Source organism: Dermacentor variabilis, unplaced genomic scaffold (assembly GCF_050947875.1).
Source record: "Dermacentor variabilis isolate Ectoservices unplaced genomic scaffold, ASM5094787v1 scaffold_18, whole genome shotgun sequence".
Lineage (NCBI taxonomy): Eukaryota > Metazoa > Arthropoda > Arachnida > Ixodida > Ixodidae > Dermacentor > Dermacentor variabilis.
In genome coordinates, this window is record NW_027460346.1 from 7,510,141 (window position 1) to 7,528,376 (window position 18,236).

Sequence of the window (18,236 nt, forward strand, 5' to 3'; positions counted from 1 at the left end):
AACTACTTATATAGGCAGACTAATTATATTATACTATAAACCGTCTGTGAGCCTCGAACAATTCGTCTGGTGTGGAACATTTTGCACCAGCCGCCGCAAACAGAGCGTAACTTGGCACAGCTGCCTCGCTTATCGGGAGGTTACGCGAGGCAGCGCATAGGCGCATAGGCGCATAGGAATGTTGCGCGCTGAAGAGATGGCATCAACTGACTGACGCCGCTGACGCTGCTAGCGAGTCAACTGAACGTGGCTTTGCATTTCGGCTTGGGAAGCGCGCACCATGATCTGCTGATACCAAGCTGGCGCTTGGGCAACCGGAGAACACCGCGTGCTCTTGCATGGTTGTCGCCACGATGGAGAGAAGGGGGGGAAGGGGTACACACAGGGGCAAACGGTGGCGGCTTTGCGTTTTGGCTTGGGCAGCAGCACATCATCAAGATCAGCCATCACCGAGCCGGCGCTCTGATTGTCGCCGCACATGAGTGGCATTGGTGCCAAGAGCACCGAGAGATGGCGCCAAGAGCGCGCGCAGCTAGAGCAGCACACTGGCCCCGGCTATGGCGAGGCACGACGGCACCGCGAAATGCAGAAATGGGCACCAGAGAGCTGCGCTCTAAAAAAAAAGGTTCTTTATACCCATTGCGAGGAAATTTTGGCTTTGTTAGAACGAGGTTTTCAATACATGGGCATCTATAGGAATTTCAAGTGGAATCACGATTGCTTCATTATATCCATTAGTTCGTTATATCCAGTTTTGTTATAACGAGGTTTTACTGTTATCATTTTAGCTGTAAACTGCATCAAGTTAAGACATCCAAGATGGACCAAATTGATAAACATATTACACACTACTTCCTGGTATTCCACCAGTAATTTGTGCATAGGATATTTACAGAACTTGCATAAACAATATATGGATTTCACATTAAGTTCAGAGCTAACATGTCATGTTTATCCACTGAGACGCTCTAATACATGATGCAATTTACAGATCAAGTCAGAATTTAATTTCCTCTCTACCCGGGTTTCAATTCTGGCTCCATGGCTGCTTTTCTATTGTAGGTTGAATGTAAAGCACTCGTGTTAAGGAACCCGAGGTCATCAGAATTAATTGAGAGACCTCCACTACAGTGTCCCTCAATCCCGCGGTGCAGCTACCGGATGTTAAGTTCTATAATTCAGTTCAATTCAACTTTTTCTCTTGAAGGCCACAAATTCAAATCGGTTCAGTCGTTTCCCAGGAAGAGCAGTTCTGTGTTTGGTATGTAAAGTACTGAGCAATTCAAACACAATAATTGGACTGCATGATGGCTGTCACTTTTTGCACCCCCAGTGAGTGCTGGGTGATTGCTTGGGGGTCAAGTGCAGTCACAAAGTGTTGTGTCATAATGGACCTCAGTTGTGTCATATACCATAATGCATCAACTTGGTAGCCCCAGACCCCACTGGTGATGCATAAAGTGCCAGCAGCCTTGTTCTCCGAGTGTCATATTCGAGTCGCTGAGCCATGTACATATTTGAAGGGGCAGTTAGCTCCGAGCTGCAGCTTTTTAAAGGTGCCCTGAAACATTTTTCTAGCTAATCATACAATGACATCACTATTAAATTACATCGCCGCATAAATCTCTTGCCGGAAAAAGATGTTGTAATCCTTCAAACACATGCGAAGTTAAATGTAGTTATCGGACCGAGGAGTAACTTTCTCTATTCATTCATTTCCACTAGCGCGCTGGTAAGCTACATAGCAGAGACGACAAGGAGCCACAAGTGAGCAATGCCCCACTGGCCCCACCCAAAGGCTGAATGTCTCGGTGGGGAGACTGCTCATGGCAGCACCCCATGGCGGCTGCGGTATCTACATTACACTTTTCATCACGGAGGCCAAGTGCAGCAGACGCAGTAACACGCAACTGTTGCGTGTAGACTGGCAGTGAAAGGATGAAAGGGTTTATCTGTCATCGCAGACAAATAAATTTTTAATTTATTTAACTCAAATGAGCTATAATTGTATTACTGAGAATGTTCTCACTATTACAAAATCAACCAATAGCTGTTGTGGGCCCAGCTGCTTGTGATGGCCCTGCATGACAACATTGTGGAAGCAAGAGCAGACGATTTTTCACTGCTTTTGACACGAGATTGTCAATTCCTTACTGCATGCAGTGCAATAATATGTTTCGCATGTTCACAGAAGCCTCATTAACAGATCAGAAACCTTTTCTTGCTATGTTCATAAAGTGTTTTAGGGCCCTATTAAGTGGTGGCACCTCCAACCGAGCGAATGGCAAGCTAAAACATTGTTGTGCAATGCATTGACTTCCCTGTGCTGAACCTTTTTTTGCCAGGTGTGGCTCAACGATTCGTGGCTCGGAGCAGCAGTGGACGGTCAGGAGGGTTTGGAACCCCCGATGAGTGGTGGCAGTGGTAACGTCATTGCCCCCCACATTATCTATCTTGGATGGCTGCAGACACAGAGTCAGCCACCCCTCAGGCGCCGACGCCGGCAGGCTGCAGTGGGTGGTGGTTCTTCCTGGCTGGGAGCGCTCACCGATTCCGTTGGCAATGTTGATGCGTTCAAGGGAGTGCTTCAAGATTTGAGGGTATGTTGGCAGCAGCAAATTTGTTGTCATTTTTACCCTCACTTGACAACCTGATGACGCTTGCTGACCTTAGCTCACATGACCCCTTTTCTTTTCCGGAAGAATGCGAGAAATGTGTGGAACTCATTTCTCCCGTTTTTCTTTTTGCGTGATGGCACAAAGGAAAAGCACATAAAGAAAACATGCAAGTGCCCAGATGTCTCCCGATTCTAACATTTGCATGCACTAGTCGGGCTGGCAGTTCGGAATTTGTGCGATAGTCTTCGAACCAAAATGCAGCACTGAATTGTGCCTGGCAGTCCTTACAGTAAGTGTCCTTGTGTGATTTCTGCTCTTGGTCACCTGAACATGTGCGAGGAGCAAACTGGTAGCTCCAACAGCTGTGGCTCCTGCCAGTTTCAAACTGCTATCAAGTGGCTTGAATATACCGTATTTACTCGCATAATGATCGCACTCGCGTAATGATCGCACCCCTAAATTGTGTCGTCAGAATTCGATTTTTAAAATTTCCCGTGTAATGATCGCACCCCGAACTTGCCGCAGCAATATGTTGTGTGCCAAGTCTAGCTAATAATGATTGCACTTACCATCAGTTGAATGCTACGCAAATGACTCGTCAAGACAAACCAAGCGGTCTGCACGCACCAAACATTCTTAAGCAGATGCCCCATTTCATTCCTTTCATCACTTTCTGCACTTCCATGACAAAAAAAAGCTACAACCGAACTTGCCTTTATTATGTGTAGGCTTTATAACGGTTGTGGTCAACAACAAGAAAGGTGCCTTTCGATTCTTCTCGTCTGCACTCGTGGGCACGCAAAAAATCACGAGCGGCATTGATAGCAGCCACGTTTACACTGATACGTTAGAAGTGTACCCTATTCATACGCCGACGCTTGTAACACAGCTAAGATATTCGCCCACCCTTAGCGGAAACGTGCCGTATTAGGATAGTAGTGAAGACAAATGCCGCAGTTTCCGCAGCATGCCCGCCTTGTGTTCTTATGTCACTGGCAGCTAAGCGTGCCCGTCTGTTTCTGTCCCCTCAAAGTGGAAATGGCTATGTTACTGCCGCAAACTTGCCGATATTAACGATATTATTCATTAGTGAAGAAACTGTTTCAATGCACGTAATGTACTCGCGAGAAGAAAAAAAAATCGCGTTCAGCGCGTTCGGCTTGATCCGCTGGCCGCCATTTTTGTTTTGGTGCCCCGCACTACATACAGCGGTAGCCGCCTATTAGTTGTGGCTCAGGCACATTGGTGTCAACACTGTGCAGTTTTGGTAGTCTGGTTTTCTACTGCACTATGTCGGTTCTGTAATAAAAACGCACAACGACCGTCTTGAGCGTGCAAGGAACACCACTGCATGCCAGGCAATGCAGGCATTTAGGCTTAGCGCTGTGATCGGTGCTATATATCGAATAACATTTCATAACATGAATGATATGCGACATCTTTTGTGCATCCGACAGTTCATTTAGACTGCACTTATGATGCATGGTGCCTAGAGCGGTAGTACTAGCGCAGATGACACACGCTGCATTACGATGGGCAGAGCAGCACAGAAAAAGATCGCTTGCCTATGGATTTTCGCGAGTTCTTCATTGAAAGCTATGGCCTCCGAGATTAAAGTAAACAATCCGAACCATAAATGACTGAGGCCACATACAGACGCAGTCGTGGCGCTACTTTGGTTAGGCGGATTCAAAGAATGAGGCCCCCTTCCCCCAAGACATGCCGGCACTTCAGCACTCGCAGCATAGGATGGCGATGGCAGCGCACCACTTTCAGACTTTAATTATGAGAGCTAATTCAGAAGACATATTATTTTACATGCTAAGTTAGCAGACACCTACACAACTCAGGAGACTTGCATGTGCTGCAGGAAGAACTAGCGAAATGGTTAGTCTGAGTATGGGCCACCTTCCCATTTGCAATTCTAGCAGATTGGTTTAAAAAACATGTGGAATGTCAAATGCAATGGACCATGAAGAGAGCGACTTGTACCTAGACATGCAGTGACAAAAATGTGTCCAAGGTTGACGATTGAGTGTAAGTAACTCTACGTTCAGTGAAAGTAAACTCTGCCAGTTCCGTCTTCCAAGGTATGCTACATTTTTTGTGTTAGTTATATAATAGATGTTGGTACATTGTTTTCTGCTATGAACCTATAACAACTGGGTGCCTGTTAGAATCGGATAAGTACTGTCAAATGAAACAGCAGCGTGTTTGGACATAATTTCTGTCTCTTCAAAAGGGTCCCATGACGTGGTTGTCTAACTAGTATTTTGAATTCATCATTGTGACTGAGTGTAGAGGCCACAATATGGTCATACACTAGAAAATCAGGCTCTCTCTTCACATTTTAACCAAAAATTTTCATTTGAAATCACTGCCCAGGGCCGTATTCAGGAAAGAAGGGGGGGGGGGAGCACACTGGGTATGTGCCCCTCCCCCTCTCTGGCACAAAACGACGTGCCAGAGAGGTGGGGCACGTGAGAATTAATCATGGTGCCACCTTTGCAATCGCCACTTTTAAGGCTAAAGCCTTAAGCAGCTCGTTGTGCGATGGCCATGAAAGAAGAAGCGCGGCATCTAGTCGAGTGGTAAAAAAAAAATTTAACCTTCTCTGAGTTAGCGGCGGGTAGAGAGGGGAATGAGTGGCGTGCGCAGACAGAAAAACGTGTGTTGCGTGACTGACATCAGGCGGCAATGGTCGTGGCGACAGACGACTGTGAAGCGAGAGCGATGGCGATGGAGGATGCTCGCCCGGGGTCTAGCGGATTGCACGGTAGGTCTCATAAGTACTTTACAGCCTCTAGTGCTCCCCAAGCGAGAAATGAGGTGCGACTTGCGAAGTGGCGGGAGCAAGACATTTGACCGTGAGTGCTGCTTCCCCCTGCTGAGAGGATGCAACACAATTGTGTTCGGCTTGTGTTACACATTTGAAACACATACTGGCGACAAGCATGCTGCACCTTTAGGTAGTGCATTAAGTACTCACGTTGAGGAGGTAGTGCAGGTAGTGCATTAGTTAGTGCGTCATGAGGTAGTGCTTTAAGTACTCACGTTGTTGGGGAGGTCAACCTGAAAGCGGTACACGTGTACTTCACACTGCGGCTCGTTATGTCTTGCAAGGAGTCTGGTCCTCAATTGTATGAGCTAATGCATTACCAAGTGTGCAGCAGGCTTTCGCCTTCACTTGTTATAGGAGTGCAACATGCTGCCCAACTTTTTTTGCATAGCTCTTATTCTGGAGTTAGTTATTACTAAATTTATAGTTGCGGGACCACCATTGTGTCGCTTGCTCTGAAAGCACTAGCACACCGCGTTGGACCTCCACACGCTCTAGCAATCAACAGCACAGCAACAATGTCGACATTGCATTCTGCCCACAAATCTTTCACTTGCACAATAAAAACAGCTTGAACCACAGAATACCTACAGAAACTATCTCGAGCTGATTGTGATACGCACATGCAAAAACAGAACCACGTGCTGAGTGCACTTCACTTTGCCATCCTTAAATGTTGCCAAAACACTGCACAGTTCAACTGTGATATAAAACATTACAAATACAAACTTTCTACCACACCGATTGTCCTCAAATTTTGCCAGGTAGCTGTGGAACACAAAGGGAGTTTAGAGGAAACTTTATCTTGGGAGCTCCTGTCTAAATACAAACAAATGGGAATGGAGGAATCATTTTTTCCCATCCCCATGTATTTCTCCATTCCCAAAACCACTGCATTGATTTGATGAGGTTTCTTGCACTTCAATTTAGTAACTGTAGGAGTGGATTTTCAATTCATGCCATCATTTCTTTTTCAGAAAATTCAACATTTCACTCAAGTACTGTATGTTTACAACTCTTAGTAAAAACTCGGCAGTGAGAAACAATATCACAATTCTGTAAACTGCACCGAACCAGGACAACATCGGTGTATTACATACCACGCTGATATGCACTGATAATCTTTAAGTAGCACTTTTGTGAAACCCTCGTAAACATTTTAAAAATGTTACGTAAGCTGTACATTCGTATATTACGTTTGTCCGCTTGAGATACCGTAAACAACACAGTTTACGGAACTGCAATACATATATCTTTTTGGTGCAGATTTATGGATTTGTAAGCATTGTACAGTTAAACCTCGATATAACAAGCTTCAATACAACTAAATTCTCTATATAACGAAATCCCGGCCACGGCGGCCGCATTTCGATGGGGGCGAAATGCGAAAACACTCGTGTGCTTAGATTTAGGTGCACGTTAAAGAACCCCAGGTGGTCAAAATTTCCGGAGTCCTCCACTACGGCGTGCCTCATAATCAGAAAGTGGTTTTGGCACGTAAAACCCCAAATATTATTATTATTCTATATAACGAAGCATTTAACTTTTCATAACCTCTTGTCCATAGAACACCATGTATTTAGAACCTCAACATAGTGAACTGTAGTTGTATGCCATTTCAATATAACGAAATTTCACTGCCGCCGCAAAAAAGGACTGCCGAGACAATAAATGAAAACTTCCCCTAACGCAGATGGTCAAATGATTGAATTACAAGCGGCTGTTTGCTAGCGCACCTCTCAAATCGTGCGCAGCGCGACAAGAGCGACCGCCGAAGGGGAGCCCCATCATGTTCCGTATAAAGTACAAGTGCGAAAAGATCCTATCGTGCCCCGCGCACTGTGTGCTAGAGTGAGAGAAGAAAGATGGTGGTGTCACCAGTGCTGCCTTCCCACGCGGGCAAAGGGAAAGAAGGGGAGGCGAGCAAGCTTGCGGTAACGCGATCAAGCATTCGTGAGGGGATGGAGTTGAGGGTAAGTTGGCGCGCATCTCGGCCGTGGTTGCGCTTGGCTGTAAGCACGGCTGAGCGCATACACAGCCACGCACCCTGCTTTAGAGATAACCTAGCGTGTATGCAAAGAGTGGGCATGCAGAGACGGCGTGACACCATGTAAGCTGTCTTTCCGTGCGTTTAGTATTGGAGGTTGCGTAATCTCAAGTTTCGGCGACCTGTTATAGTGAGAGGCAGACGAAGCGAAGTATTCGCCCCCCGCTGCCGGCACTTTTCCTGATGTCGTCCCAGTGTGGGCCATGCTATCAGCCGCGGGGGCAGAGTGCATGTGAAAGTATGGCTTACTTCGCTTAATTCGTACCACTGAAAAGATATTGTTGACTTATGTGGCATGAAACCTTATCATTTGTTGCCGACTCCCAAATTGATCAAAATTAATTGTTTTCTCGTTCAAATTTGCTTTTTTCGCTTGCCAGATAATGCGGCAAATTCTGTGGCCCCTTTCCATGTAAGAAAAATCGATAAGTGACTGTACTTATTTGCATAAAAGGTCGAATTTTAATAGAACGAAATTTCGATATAACGAAGAAAATTGCCGATTTTACCAAATTCGTTATATCAAGGTTTAACTGCACTTCAACTGTTGATACAGTTAAACAGTTTCTGGCGATAATAACTGCCAGAAACTGCCACCAAGCATATGCCTGGTATGCAATATGGAGCGCTCGCCTAAGCCAGCGTACCTACTGCCCATAGATGGCGCCACTGCCTACACAATATAGCAGTGGGGTCATATTGTGGCCAGGAAGGTGATAATTTAGGTCCGCAATTTAGCGTTAAAATATCAGGTGTTACAATATTAAATGATAACGGTGAACAAACAGTGTCAATACAGGGCCAGGAAATACCTCATGTGAAAGAATATAAATACCTTGGTATATAGATAAACGAAGGCAACAGATATATGGAAACACAGGAAACAACAATAACAGTCAAGGGGAAGAGTAATGTGGCCATAATGAAACACAGAGTGCTATGGGGATACAATAAGTACGAGGTGCTCCAGGGTATGTGGAAAGCTGTAATGGTTCCAGGACTAATACCCCTGTCACACGGCAAATCTAATGTCATTTACAACGAATGACATTTGCTGATAATGCCATTTGTTTGGTGTCACACGGTAAAACTTAAGGACATTTTCGAAAATGACATTTACAAACGAATGAGTTCGCCAAACTCATTCGCATTCGTTTGGAACTGAATGTGTATCCTCGACACCACGAGTTTACCAGTGTTTCGCAAACAGTACATGCTTCTTTTTTGTTTTAACAAAAAATCACTATTATTCTATCCATTTTATTACCTAATTATTGCTTTAACGACATTGAAGTCCATCACGAGCGTAAATACAGAAAACTGCTCTCAGTCCAGTGACCGGACAGCCGTCTTTAGCTTTCACTGCAGCAGTCGTGTTGGTTCGCACCGGAGCATCGGCCGCGGCCGCTTCAATTGACTTGGCGTAAAAGCGTGCGTGTGTTTTCCTGTGGCACGCGCCAAGAATGCGGTTATTAGAAGCCCGCATGCACAACAGAAGGGCGATGACATGCAACTGCCCTTCTCGTACCACTTTAGCAGATGTAGCGGACGCGCCTATTGTTCTCTTCGCCCTGTTGCTTGTCTTAGCTTTGGCTTGGCTCGACTCGACTTCGTTGTCAATGTCGACAAGTTAGCGATCGAACGCTACGGTTTGAAAGCAACGATCACATATTCTAGTGGAATTTGGCATATTGGAAAATAATTATTGGACGAAAGTGGGTTTGAGGCTTGTGTTTTTTTTTACTATCGTCATTGTCATCATTTTCAAATGGCATTAGTTTTCGCCGTGTGACAGTGCGCTGTGATAATGACATTAATCGCAACAAATGTCATTTGTTGGAAATGACATTAGATTTGCCGTGTGACAGGGGTATTACACTTGGAAATGCGGTTGTTTGCTTGAAATCAGTGGTACAATCAGGACTCTCTGGCAACCAAAGGTCAGTGGGATGCCTCGCATTGGGCACTCACGGGAAGACTACAAATGAAGCTGTGCAGGGTGATATGGGCCGGACAAGTTTTGAAGTGAGGAAAGCTCGTAGTAAAATTGATTATGAAGAATGAATAAGGAATATTGAAGAAAGTAAATGGGCTGGGAGAGTGTTCAGGCATTTGTACAGGAAGAAACATTGATTCACCGTGGAGGAAAAGAACTAGGAAGCTTACCAGCAAGTATATGACCTGTATGGTGAGCAACATGGCAACAAAGAACGTCAAGCAGAAAATTGGAGAGGCTGAGACAATCTCATGGGTGGCGGCAATGAAAAAGAAACCTGCTACGAGTAAGATGAAAAGCGAAATCGGGAAATAAAAAATTTATGATAACTCAAAAGGAAGCTCATTACTTTTCGAAGCGAGATCGGGATGCCTTAGAACACGCACCTATAAAGCGAGATATAAGAAGGAAGAAGAAGCATGTGCTTGCTGCGGTAAAGCTAGGGAAATGATGGAGCATGTTTCATGAGAATGGGAAGATATCTGCCCAGTGGTCGATTTAGGTACCTCTGGCCTAAAGCCCTTGCATTCAGCGAGAGCAAGGGGAAAGTAAACATGTCTGCAAGAGAGATTAGTAAGAGGCGATTGGAAGATTGTTGGAAGAAAAGTAGGGAAACAACAAACAACAGAGGCATACAAAAACAAAGTTCGCAATATGGGTACAGAAAGTTTGGTTATGGGAATTCATCATGTTTTCTTTTCCTTTTTTACATAGGTAGGACATTAGGCAATATAATAAAAGCTTGGTGGCACAACCCACCACCCTGTTCCAAAGGGGACACCATAGCATCCATCCATCCATCCATGTGGCGGTATCCATAAAGAAAAGGTCAATTGTGGTCCTCGTCATGCGATGCATATTATTATTTGATCACAGTCAGGAATCGATGAGGAGGACAGTTCGAATCAGGGGTGCTTTCTGTATTGGAAGCCTTTGTCAATATTACGGCATCCATAGTTTGCAGTAAAATTAGGGCTAGCAATAGAGTGTAAAACTGGGCAACTTGGTTTAACTTCATAGTAAAAGCAGCGCAAAAATAATGACAGCACAAAACAGAGAAGTAAACAGGACAGGCACTGAACTAACAACTGACTGGTTTATTGCACACAGTAAAAAATAAATGCAAACAGTTCTCTGTGCACGCACCCTCACGTTACTGGTATTTGCCACATCTTTCGTGGAGGCTGATTTCACATTCGTGCAGTTTTATAGATGGGACGGAAATGCAATGTTCATGGTTTTTCTTTATGTGGAGAGCTTCAGTGATTTCACATGCTTTTTGATCCATGTGCCTGAAGATGACATGCATTCTTTAAAAAAAAAATTGCTTACAGCTACATGAATGAGAGTGTGCTGACAGATACGATGAAGGCATGACTTTTAAATTGTTGTCTTGTTGGCATAACCTTTTGTTAAGGCAGGCACCAGTCTGTCCAATATACATTCTTCCACATGATAGTGGAATGTTAGAAGCACTACATGCGCAGGCAATAAATCGATTGCAATGGTTAACAGAGCACAGGTGCTTCCGTGACTGGCCTGTTCTTCTTCTATCGACTGCGGTACAGGCCCTTCCAACTTTTCCCCAAGCTGAGAAAAAAACATTTACGTCAAAACCCTTGGCAATTTTCTTAAGCTGATGTGAAAGCCTGTGAACGTATAGATTTACAGCTAATTCAGCATAGTGGTGGGACTTGTGCGTGAGCCAAGTTGAGATATGGACAGCTTCAATGAATTGAGCAACTTGAAGGAAATGCATGACAAAGTGAAAACCACGAACCTGGCGTTCTTTGATGAGTAAATTGTTTTCGAAAGCTGTGCTCCATTTGTGGTAGCAAGACTTAAGGCAGAATTGAGAGAGTTGTAGGGAATGCCATTTTTAGCTAACTTGGAATGCCTTGAACAATAACTCGTGAGCTATTATTTTAGATCGCAGCCTGACAGTGTCACAAATAAGGCTCTCAGGAACTTAGAAGACAACTCTATAGACTGGCTTACAGAAGAAATCAACAAGGCCTGGCAGACGGGTGAAGTTTCCCGGGGCTGGAGAGAAGCCCTTGTATACTAATCCCCAAGCCAGGCAAACCTCCGGACTTGTCCAATCTCGGACCAATTTCCCTTACGTCTTGTGTCAGAAAGGTAGCGGAGCACGTAATTTACATTCTCATAGCCAAGCATGTCGAAGAGAATGGTCTCCTGCTCTATAACATGGTGGGCTTCCGACCAGGCCTCTCCACACAAGACACAATGAAACTCATCAAGGTTCAGATCATAGACAGCGATACGAGGGACGTGCAGGGCATTCTAGGGCTCGACTTGGAGAAGGCCTTCTATAACATGTCGCACAGACACATTCTAGAATCAACCTCGGATCTCAACCTATGCCAGGCCTTTCACGGCTACGTCAGGTCGTTCCTGGAGGGTCGCAAAGCTTCGTTAAGGATCAGATACCACAAATCCGAAGGGTAATCGTTCAGGCCGAGAGGGACACCTCAGGGGGCCGTGGTTTCACCGTTATGGTTAAATCTGGCCATCGGGCAACTGTTGGTATCCCTTTTGAAGATCGAGAGAGTTCACCACACAATATACGCCGACGACATCACTATCTGGTGTACCGGAGGCAGTGAAGGGGAGGTGGAATCGAGTCTACAGGAGGCGATTGACCAAACCTAAACTTTCCTCGAGGGCACGGGGCTAAGGTGCTTGATGAAAAAGTTGGAGCTACTTCTCTACAGACTGGACAGAAAAGGTCCCAGGCCCAGAGGGTGGCAGCCCCTCGATGAGGTTAACATCAAGCTTCACACCAAGAGCGGTGCCAACATTCCTAGGGTAGACACTCTACGGGTACTCGAAATGCTCATTGAGTCTAGCTGAGGCAACATTACCACGCTCAAGAAAATCATGACCAAGACGGAGTGCATGATCGGCCTGGTCAATAGAATCTCCAACAAGAGAGGAGGTCTGAAGGAGCATAATCTTCTCGGACTTTTCCACGCATTCCTCATGAGCCACATCGTCTACGTGGCTGAAATGCACAAGTGGTATGCATCTGAAAAGAACAAGTTGGATACGCTAATCCGTAACAGCATCAAGAAAGTGCTAGGAGTTCCGGTAAATGCCAGCACGGAACGCCTTCTCCAGCTGGGTGTACATAACACACTCGGTGAAATCATAGAAGCTCAGGAAATGGCTCAAATATCACATCTTTCCAGCACCCCTTCGGGGAGGGAGATTCTCGCGGTCTTGGGAGTGAACTTCATTGTAGTGGAGGAACGTGTCAGATCACCTAAGGGACAGCATCATGGTTGCTCCTTTTCCTAAAAACGTACATCCGCAACACAATGCGGGCAGGCGCAGAGCTCGGGCTGTGGCACTGCTCCGGAAGATCAAGGAATCGCCTCACATGGTCAGCTTCATTGACGCAGCTCAGTATATGAGTACATTGGGCTTCGTCGCAATGGTAGTCAATCACGAAGGACAGGTCACTTGCGCGGCCTCTATCAAAGGCTCCACCCTAGCTAGGGCGGAACAGGCACCGATCGTTTTGGCACTCCTAGACGAAAAGAGAACTCAGATCTTCACTAACTCAAGGGTGACAGTCAGGACATTTACCTCTGGCTCCATCGCCGAAGAAGCACATAGAATCATCGACGGTAGAGTGATACGTCCACATACTATCACGTGGTTCCCGGCACATCTCGACTCCCAGCTGGATTCCCTCCCCAACTTCAATGACATCGTACACATAGTGCGCACTAAACCACCGCGAGGACGCGAATGCGAGTTGAGGTCCTGTTGAACCTAGGCTTGTAGAGTTCTGGGACATTCTTTCCACCTTTAGCGAGGTAACTAAGCACTACTGCCTTGGCAGGAGAGTCTTCTCTCACCTCACGATAAACTAAACAAACCACAAGCTATCGCACTGTGCATGTTTCAGACAGGATCATATCCAAACTTGACTTCTTTTTTTTCACTCCATCAATCCAGACGCCGTTAGTCTGGACTGCCTGAGCTGTGGAGAGATAAGTAATTTAAAACACATGCTCTGGGAATGCCACTCGTTACAGAGAGGCTCGCATAGTTGTACTGCAGAAGAGTGGAGCTCTGTGCTGCGGAGCTCCGAGCTTTCACATCAAGTATGGGCTGTCCAGAGAGCCCACAATGCAGCGCTGAGGCTTGGCCTTCCTGTCCCAACGTGGGAGCGGCCCGTGGCATCATCACCTCCCTGAAAAGGGCGCATTGGAGCCTCTCAGTACCATCAATAAAGTTCCTTGTCTGTCTGGCTGTCTGATCGCGGCGAAAAACACCAGCAGACAATTTCCAGCTCAAAATTCAAACATACATCCAAATACCAACTAGAACCAGCCTTAGGCCATTCACACTTGAATGATAAACCAAAGTCATTTTCTTTGAAAATCATCACGCTGCTATGAGGGGAAGAACAAGGGTTGCTACAGAAGATGATGAGAAAATCATCAATGTAGCGAAAATTCTTTTTCGCCAATCCTTGCACTTCACGTTCTATAGCGTGACCCACGGCAGACAGGAATGTATCACTTATGACAGGTGCCATTTTGGAAGCGATGCAGATGTCCGACTTTTGAATATCTAGGGCACCATCCTATGTAACAAACTTGGCTTTGTGACATAAACATAAGTTCCTAGAAAGCCTCCTCTGTGACGCCACACTTGTTCCTAAAAGCAAGTTCATTGTTACATTTTGTTATGCAATGTTTTACGGACATCATCAGCTTGTCATGAGGTATAGAGTAAAAGCGGCCCTCTATGTCAAAGTTTACCGCAGAAAAAGAACCAGGATTCTGAGAAAACAGGTATTCACAGAGTGTCCACCAACCGCAAAAACAGGGAATCCTCAGGGATTTTGAATAGTCTGGAAATACTCAGGGAAAAGCTGTCATTTTATTGAACGTGGCCCTAATGCAGGCCCGAGTAAAAGAGAGGAATCGTAACGAATTGTCTTTGACGCCTTGTCGTCGGTTGGAGGAGTTGCCGGTGTACAGTCAACGACCGATTTTCCGGACGCCCGACTTTCGGGACACGCGCGATAATGAGGACGGCTTCGCGGCACCACCATGTACCCCATAGAGTCAATGCATAAGAACTTCTGAAATTTCGGGCGCGAGAACCCTTCGCCGTACGATTTTCCGGACTTTTTGGCGTGACTGCAGGTCCGAAACGGCATTAATCAAGGCCAATACCGCCGTTTTGATTATCTCGCCGCCTTGAACCGGCGCTCTCGCACGCAGATCCGCTGGCAGCCGTAGCCACCACCGCGACGACGCGAGGCCTAGCTGCTTCGACGTTCGCTATTAAGGTACTTGCCGTTCGGTGCCGTGTTTTTCATTGAAAGAATTCGCCGCTGCCAGCAACGGCAACGACCCCACCTCTTTAATCCTCGCGATTGGCTTCGAAACTTCGAAGCTTCGATTGGCAGCTTTGCCTCAGCACAGAAATTTTACGCGGCGAAGCATACGCGATAGGTATTGCGGTGGGGGGGGGGGGGGGGGAGCTTAACAAACGTGGGTAGGGGCTATTGTCACGGCACACAGTGCGTATTCCCTAATTATGCACGCGTGCACCCGCCGTCTCCTGTAACAGTACGAACACCGATATGCCTGATAAGTGTGCTGGCAGACCTCTAGAGCTTTTTCGGACTTGCCTATGGCGACTTGAACCCTTAAGGGCAGTAAAAGACATGCATTTATTTTTTCGGACGTTTTCACGGCCCCTAGAGAGTCCGAAAAATCGGACGTTGACTGTACAACTGACCAAGAGGATGCTTCAAATGGTCCGGGGCCTGAACGTGCGGCGGAACGAGGACCGTATGAATGAATGGGAAAGAAGCTGCGCCGCCCCTTCTTTGAAGGAGCTTGAGCTCAAAAAGCAAAGTGTTGGCTTACGCCGAGATGCAGGTGACCCTCATCCAAACCAAAATAAATTCTTTTTAAAGCAGTGAAACAAAACACTGAGGAATTGCGCGCGGGCTGACAGTGTGTCAGCACAATTGAGTTTGACATTCCAGCTGCTGAAAGAATCTAACTTGTGACAAAGTTCGGACCTCATACCAATGAGCTTCCTATCTGTTGATAGAAGTAGCTCATTTTCGAAAATATTTGCATCTGTATATGCATCCCTTTTTATTCGTATTTGAAAATGTTCGACTGGGTTTGCAATGGGCTTTACCATTTTTTTTTTCGAAGATATTTTGTTCGTTGTGCATTATACTAACCCCTCCCTTCAGTTTTGTATTTTGAATAAAGTAGACACTACTCCTTTCTATTCAAACTGCATTAAGTAGTTTTTTTTTTATTTTTAACATGCTTACTAGAGAGTGACAGCAGCGGGCGACTTGTCTCCCAGCCCGTCTTGACATAAAATAAAGTTCTGTTACTCTGGGAATTTTGCAAAGGTCCTCAGGGAAAACTTAGAAAACTCTGGAAATTTGAAAATATCAGCTTGGTAGACACCCTGCACCTAAATCTAAGCACACCGGTGTTTTTGCATTTCGCCCCCATGGAAATGCGGCCGCCCTGGCCAGGATTTGATCCCGCGACCTCGTGCTCAGCAGTGCAACACCAAAGCAACCACAACGATGTTTCTCGACGATGTTTGGCTCAAAGATGCACATTCGCCACAACAAACTGGCGCACACGGTCAAATTCTTCAGGATCGCTGCTTGAGAGCTTGGAAGCTGTGAACGCCATTTTTCCAATTTCAAGGCTTTGGCACCCTACTTTGGCTACACTATGGATTGGCCGTCGAGCTAGCTTTGGCTTCAAACAGTTTACGGCTGGGTGCAACAATGACCTTCCTAAAGCAAACTACATACAATACGCCTATTAATGTTTCTCATGCCATTTCTTAAACATTTGCTTCCTAGATAACCGTTTTTTATTGTATTACGATTGGCAAGCAAACTTAACCGTTTCACTGCAGCTATCGCCATCGCAACGTTCAGTGTCATCAATACAATGACATTAAGAAACCTAAGGTCTTAAACTTTTAATGGCATTAACCTCGCCCGTGTGGCATGGGTATCAGGAATTAAAAAATAACGATACCGGAATTCTGTATACTGCACCTAATAATGCATCTAAAGCGGGCAAAATTGATGTAGTATGCACTGCTCTGTAAGGCACCGCTAATTTATGAATAATAATTTTGCAATAAACCGTCAACATTGTAACAATTTCACTTAAGTTGTAAATGAATGTACCAACTTTATCCGCTTTAGATGATCCAATAGATGCAGTTTACAGTACAGCGATATCGCTTTTGGGTGCAGAGTTACGGATTTGTAATTTCGGGAGTTTTCGTAAAAAAATTCCAGGCCCTAAATCAAAATTTTGCTTGCTATAGTGTCGCTAAAGTTAGCTTTTCCTGTGGACTGGAACAAATTTAATTGAAGTTGGTCCAGCGGTTGTCTCATAAAAGCTTTTCTAGGTTTTACATCATTTTGAATAGTTGGCACTGGAGATCGCTTCAAGCTAGGGGAGCGAAGCGAGATAAAAATTGCTTTTATCTTTTTTCCCCCGTCACGAGAATAGCAGATGGCGCTATCGTGTAAGTATTTGGAGTGTGAGATGAAATAAAAATACCTTATCATGTGTACCGAAAGATGGAAGCACTATAGATCTGCAGAGAGCTTTTTAGGCTCCCCAGGAGCTGGCAGCACTTGCATAACATTACATGCGGCTACAGTACTTTAAGTGCGGCATGAAATTCCAAGCGAACCCTCAACGCCGTGCGTGCAGACGCTTTAGCGACCTTTTAGGACGGATTGATTTACAGCGCCGTACACGTACGACAGCGATCTTCAAAGGATTAAGGATAGGATAAACACTGGAATGCAGGGAGGGGTTTCTTTGACGACCCATTTTCTTTGTGTTGTCTTGCTTGGCTGTCTGCAGCTCAATGACCGGCCGATCCCGCTGGTCAAGTCAGAAGATGCGGAGGGAATTGACAACAACACAGTGGCCGAACCGGTGCAGAGTCTCAACGTGCAGAACGGAGTGGTGGGCGATGACGTCTGCAACAACAGTCAGGACCCGCCCTGTCGCAATAATGGCACGTGCAAGGACATCTGGAATGCCTACGAGTGAGTTTAATGTACCTACATTTGTTACAGTGTGCTAAAAATACTATTCTAGTACCTTTCTTGCCTTTTTCTCTGTACTTGTTGGAGGCCCGGGCACGGAGGTGAATTCCAAATTTAGATACATGTAACCGCGCGTTTAGTTCTGCACCATTAGGCGGTATATTGTTGAGCTAATTAATTAAATTAAATTATGGGGTTTTACGTGCCAAAACCACTTTCTGATTATGAGGCACGCCGTAGTGGAGGGCTCCGGAAATTTCGACCACCTGGGGTCTTTAACGTGCAACTAAATCAAAGTACACGGGTGTTTTCGCATTTCGCCTCCATCGAAATGCGGCCGTCATTGGCGGAATTCGATTCCGCGACCTCGTGCTCAGCAGCCCAACACCATAGCGACTGAGCAACCACGGCAGGTATTGTTGAGCTAGAACGCCAGAACAGAGGGGCCAACTTGAGACTCGGTCGAGAAGTGGCGCATGATACTCATGTGATTGGTTGGCACCGTATCGTGCTTCTTTCGGCTGCATCCACACGCAGCGGTCGTAGGTTTCCTTGCATCATTTTAGACGATGTATCCCTAGTTCAGGAATTTGAATATTTCAATACAACAATAGCCG

At 45.7% G+C, this 18,236-nt stretch overlaps 1 protein-coding gene across 1 annotated transcript in view; it reads left to right on the forward strand.

The window, feature by feature from the left end:
- The window catches only part of crb (cell polarity complex component crumbs), a 248,365-nt gene that overhangs the window by 186,644 nt on the left and 43,485 nt on the right, over positions 1 to 18,236 (forward strand). The window contains exons 18-19 of the mRNA XM_075678266.1: positions 2,346 to 2,600; positions 17,432 to 17,619. Of these exons, the coding sequence (XP_075534381.1) occupies positions 2,346 to 2,600; positions 17,432 to 17,619 (443 nt within the window). The remainder of the gene's footprint in view (positions 1 to 2,345; positions 2,601 to 17,431; positions 17,620 to 18,236) is intronic.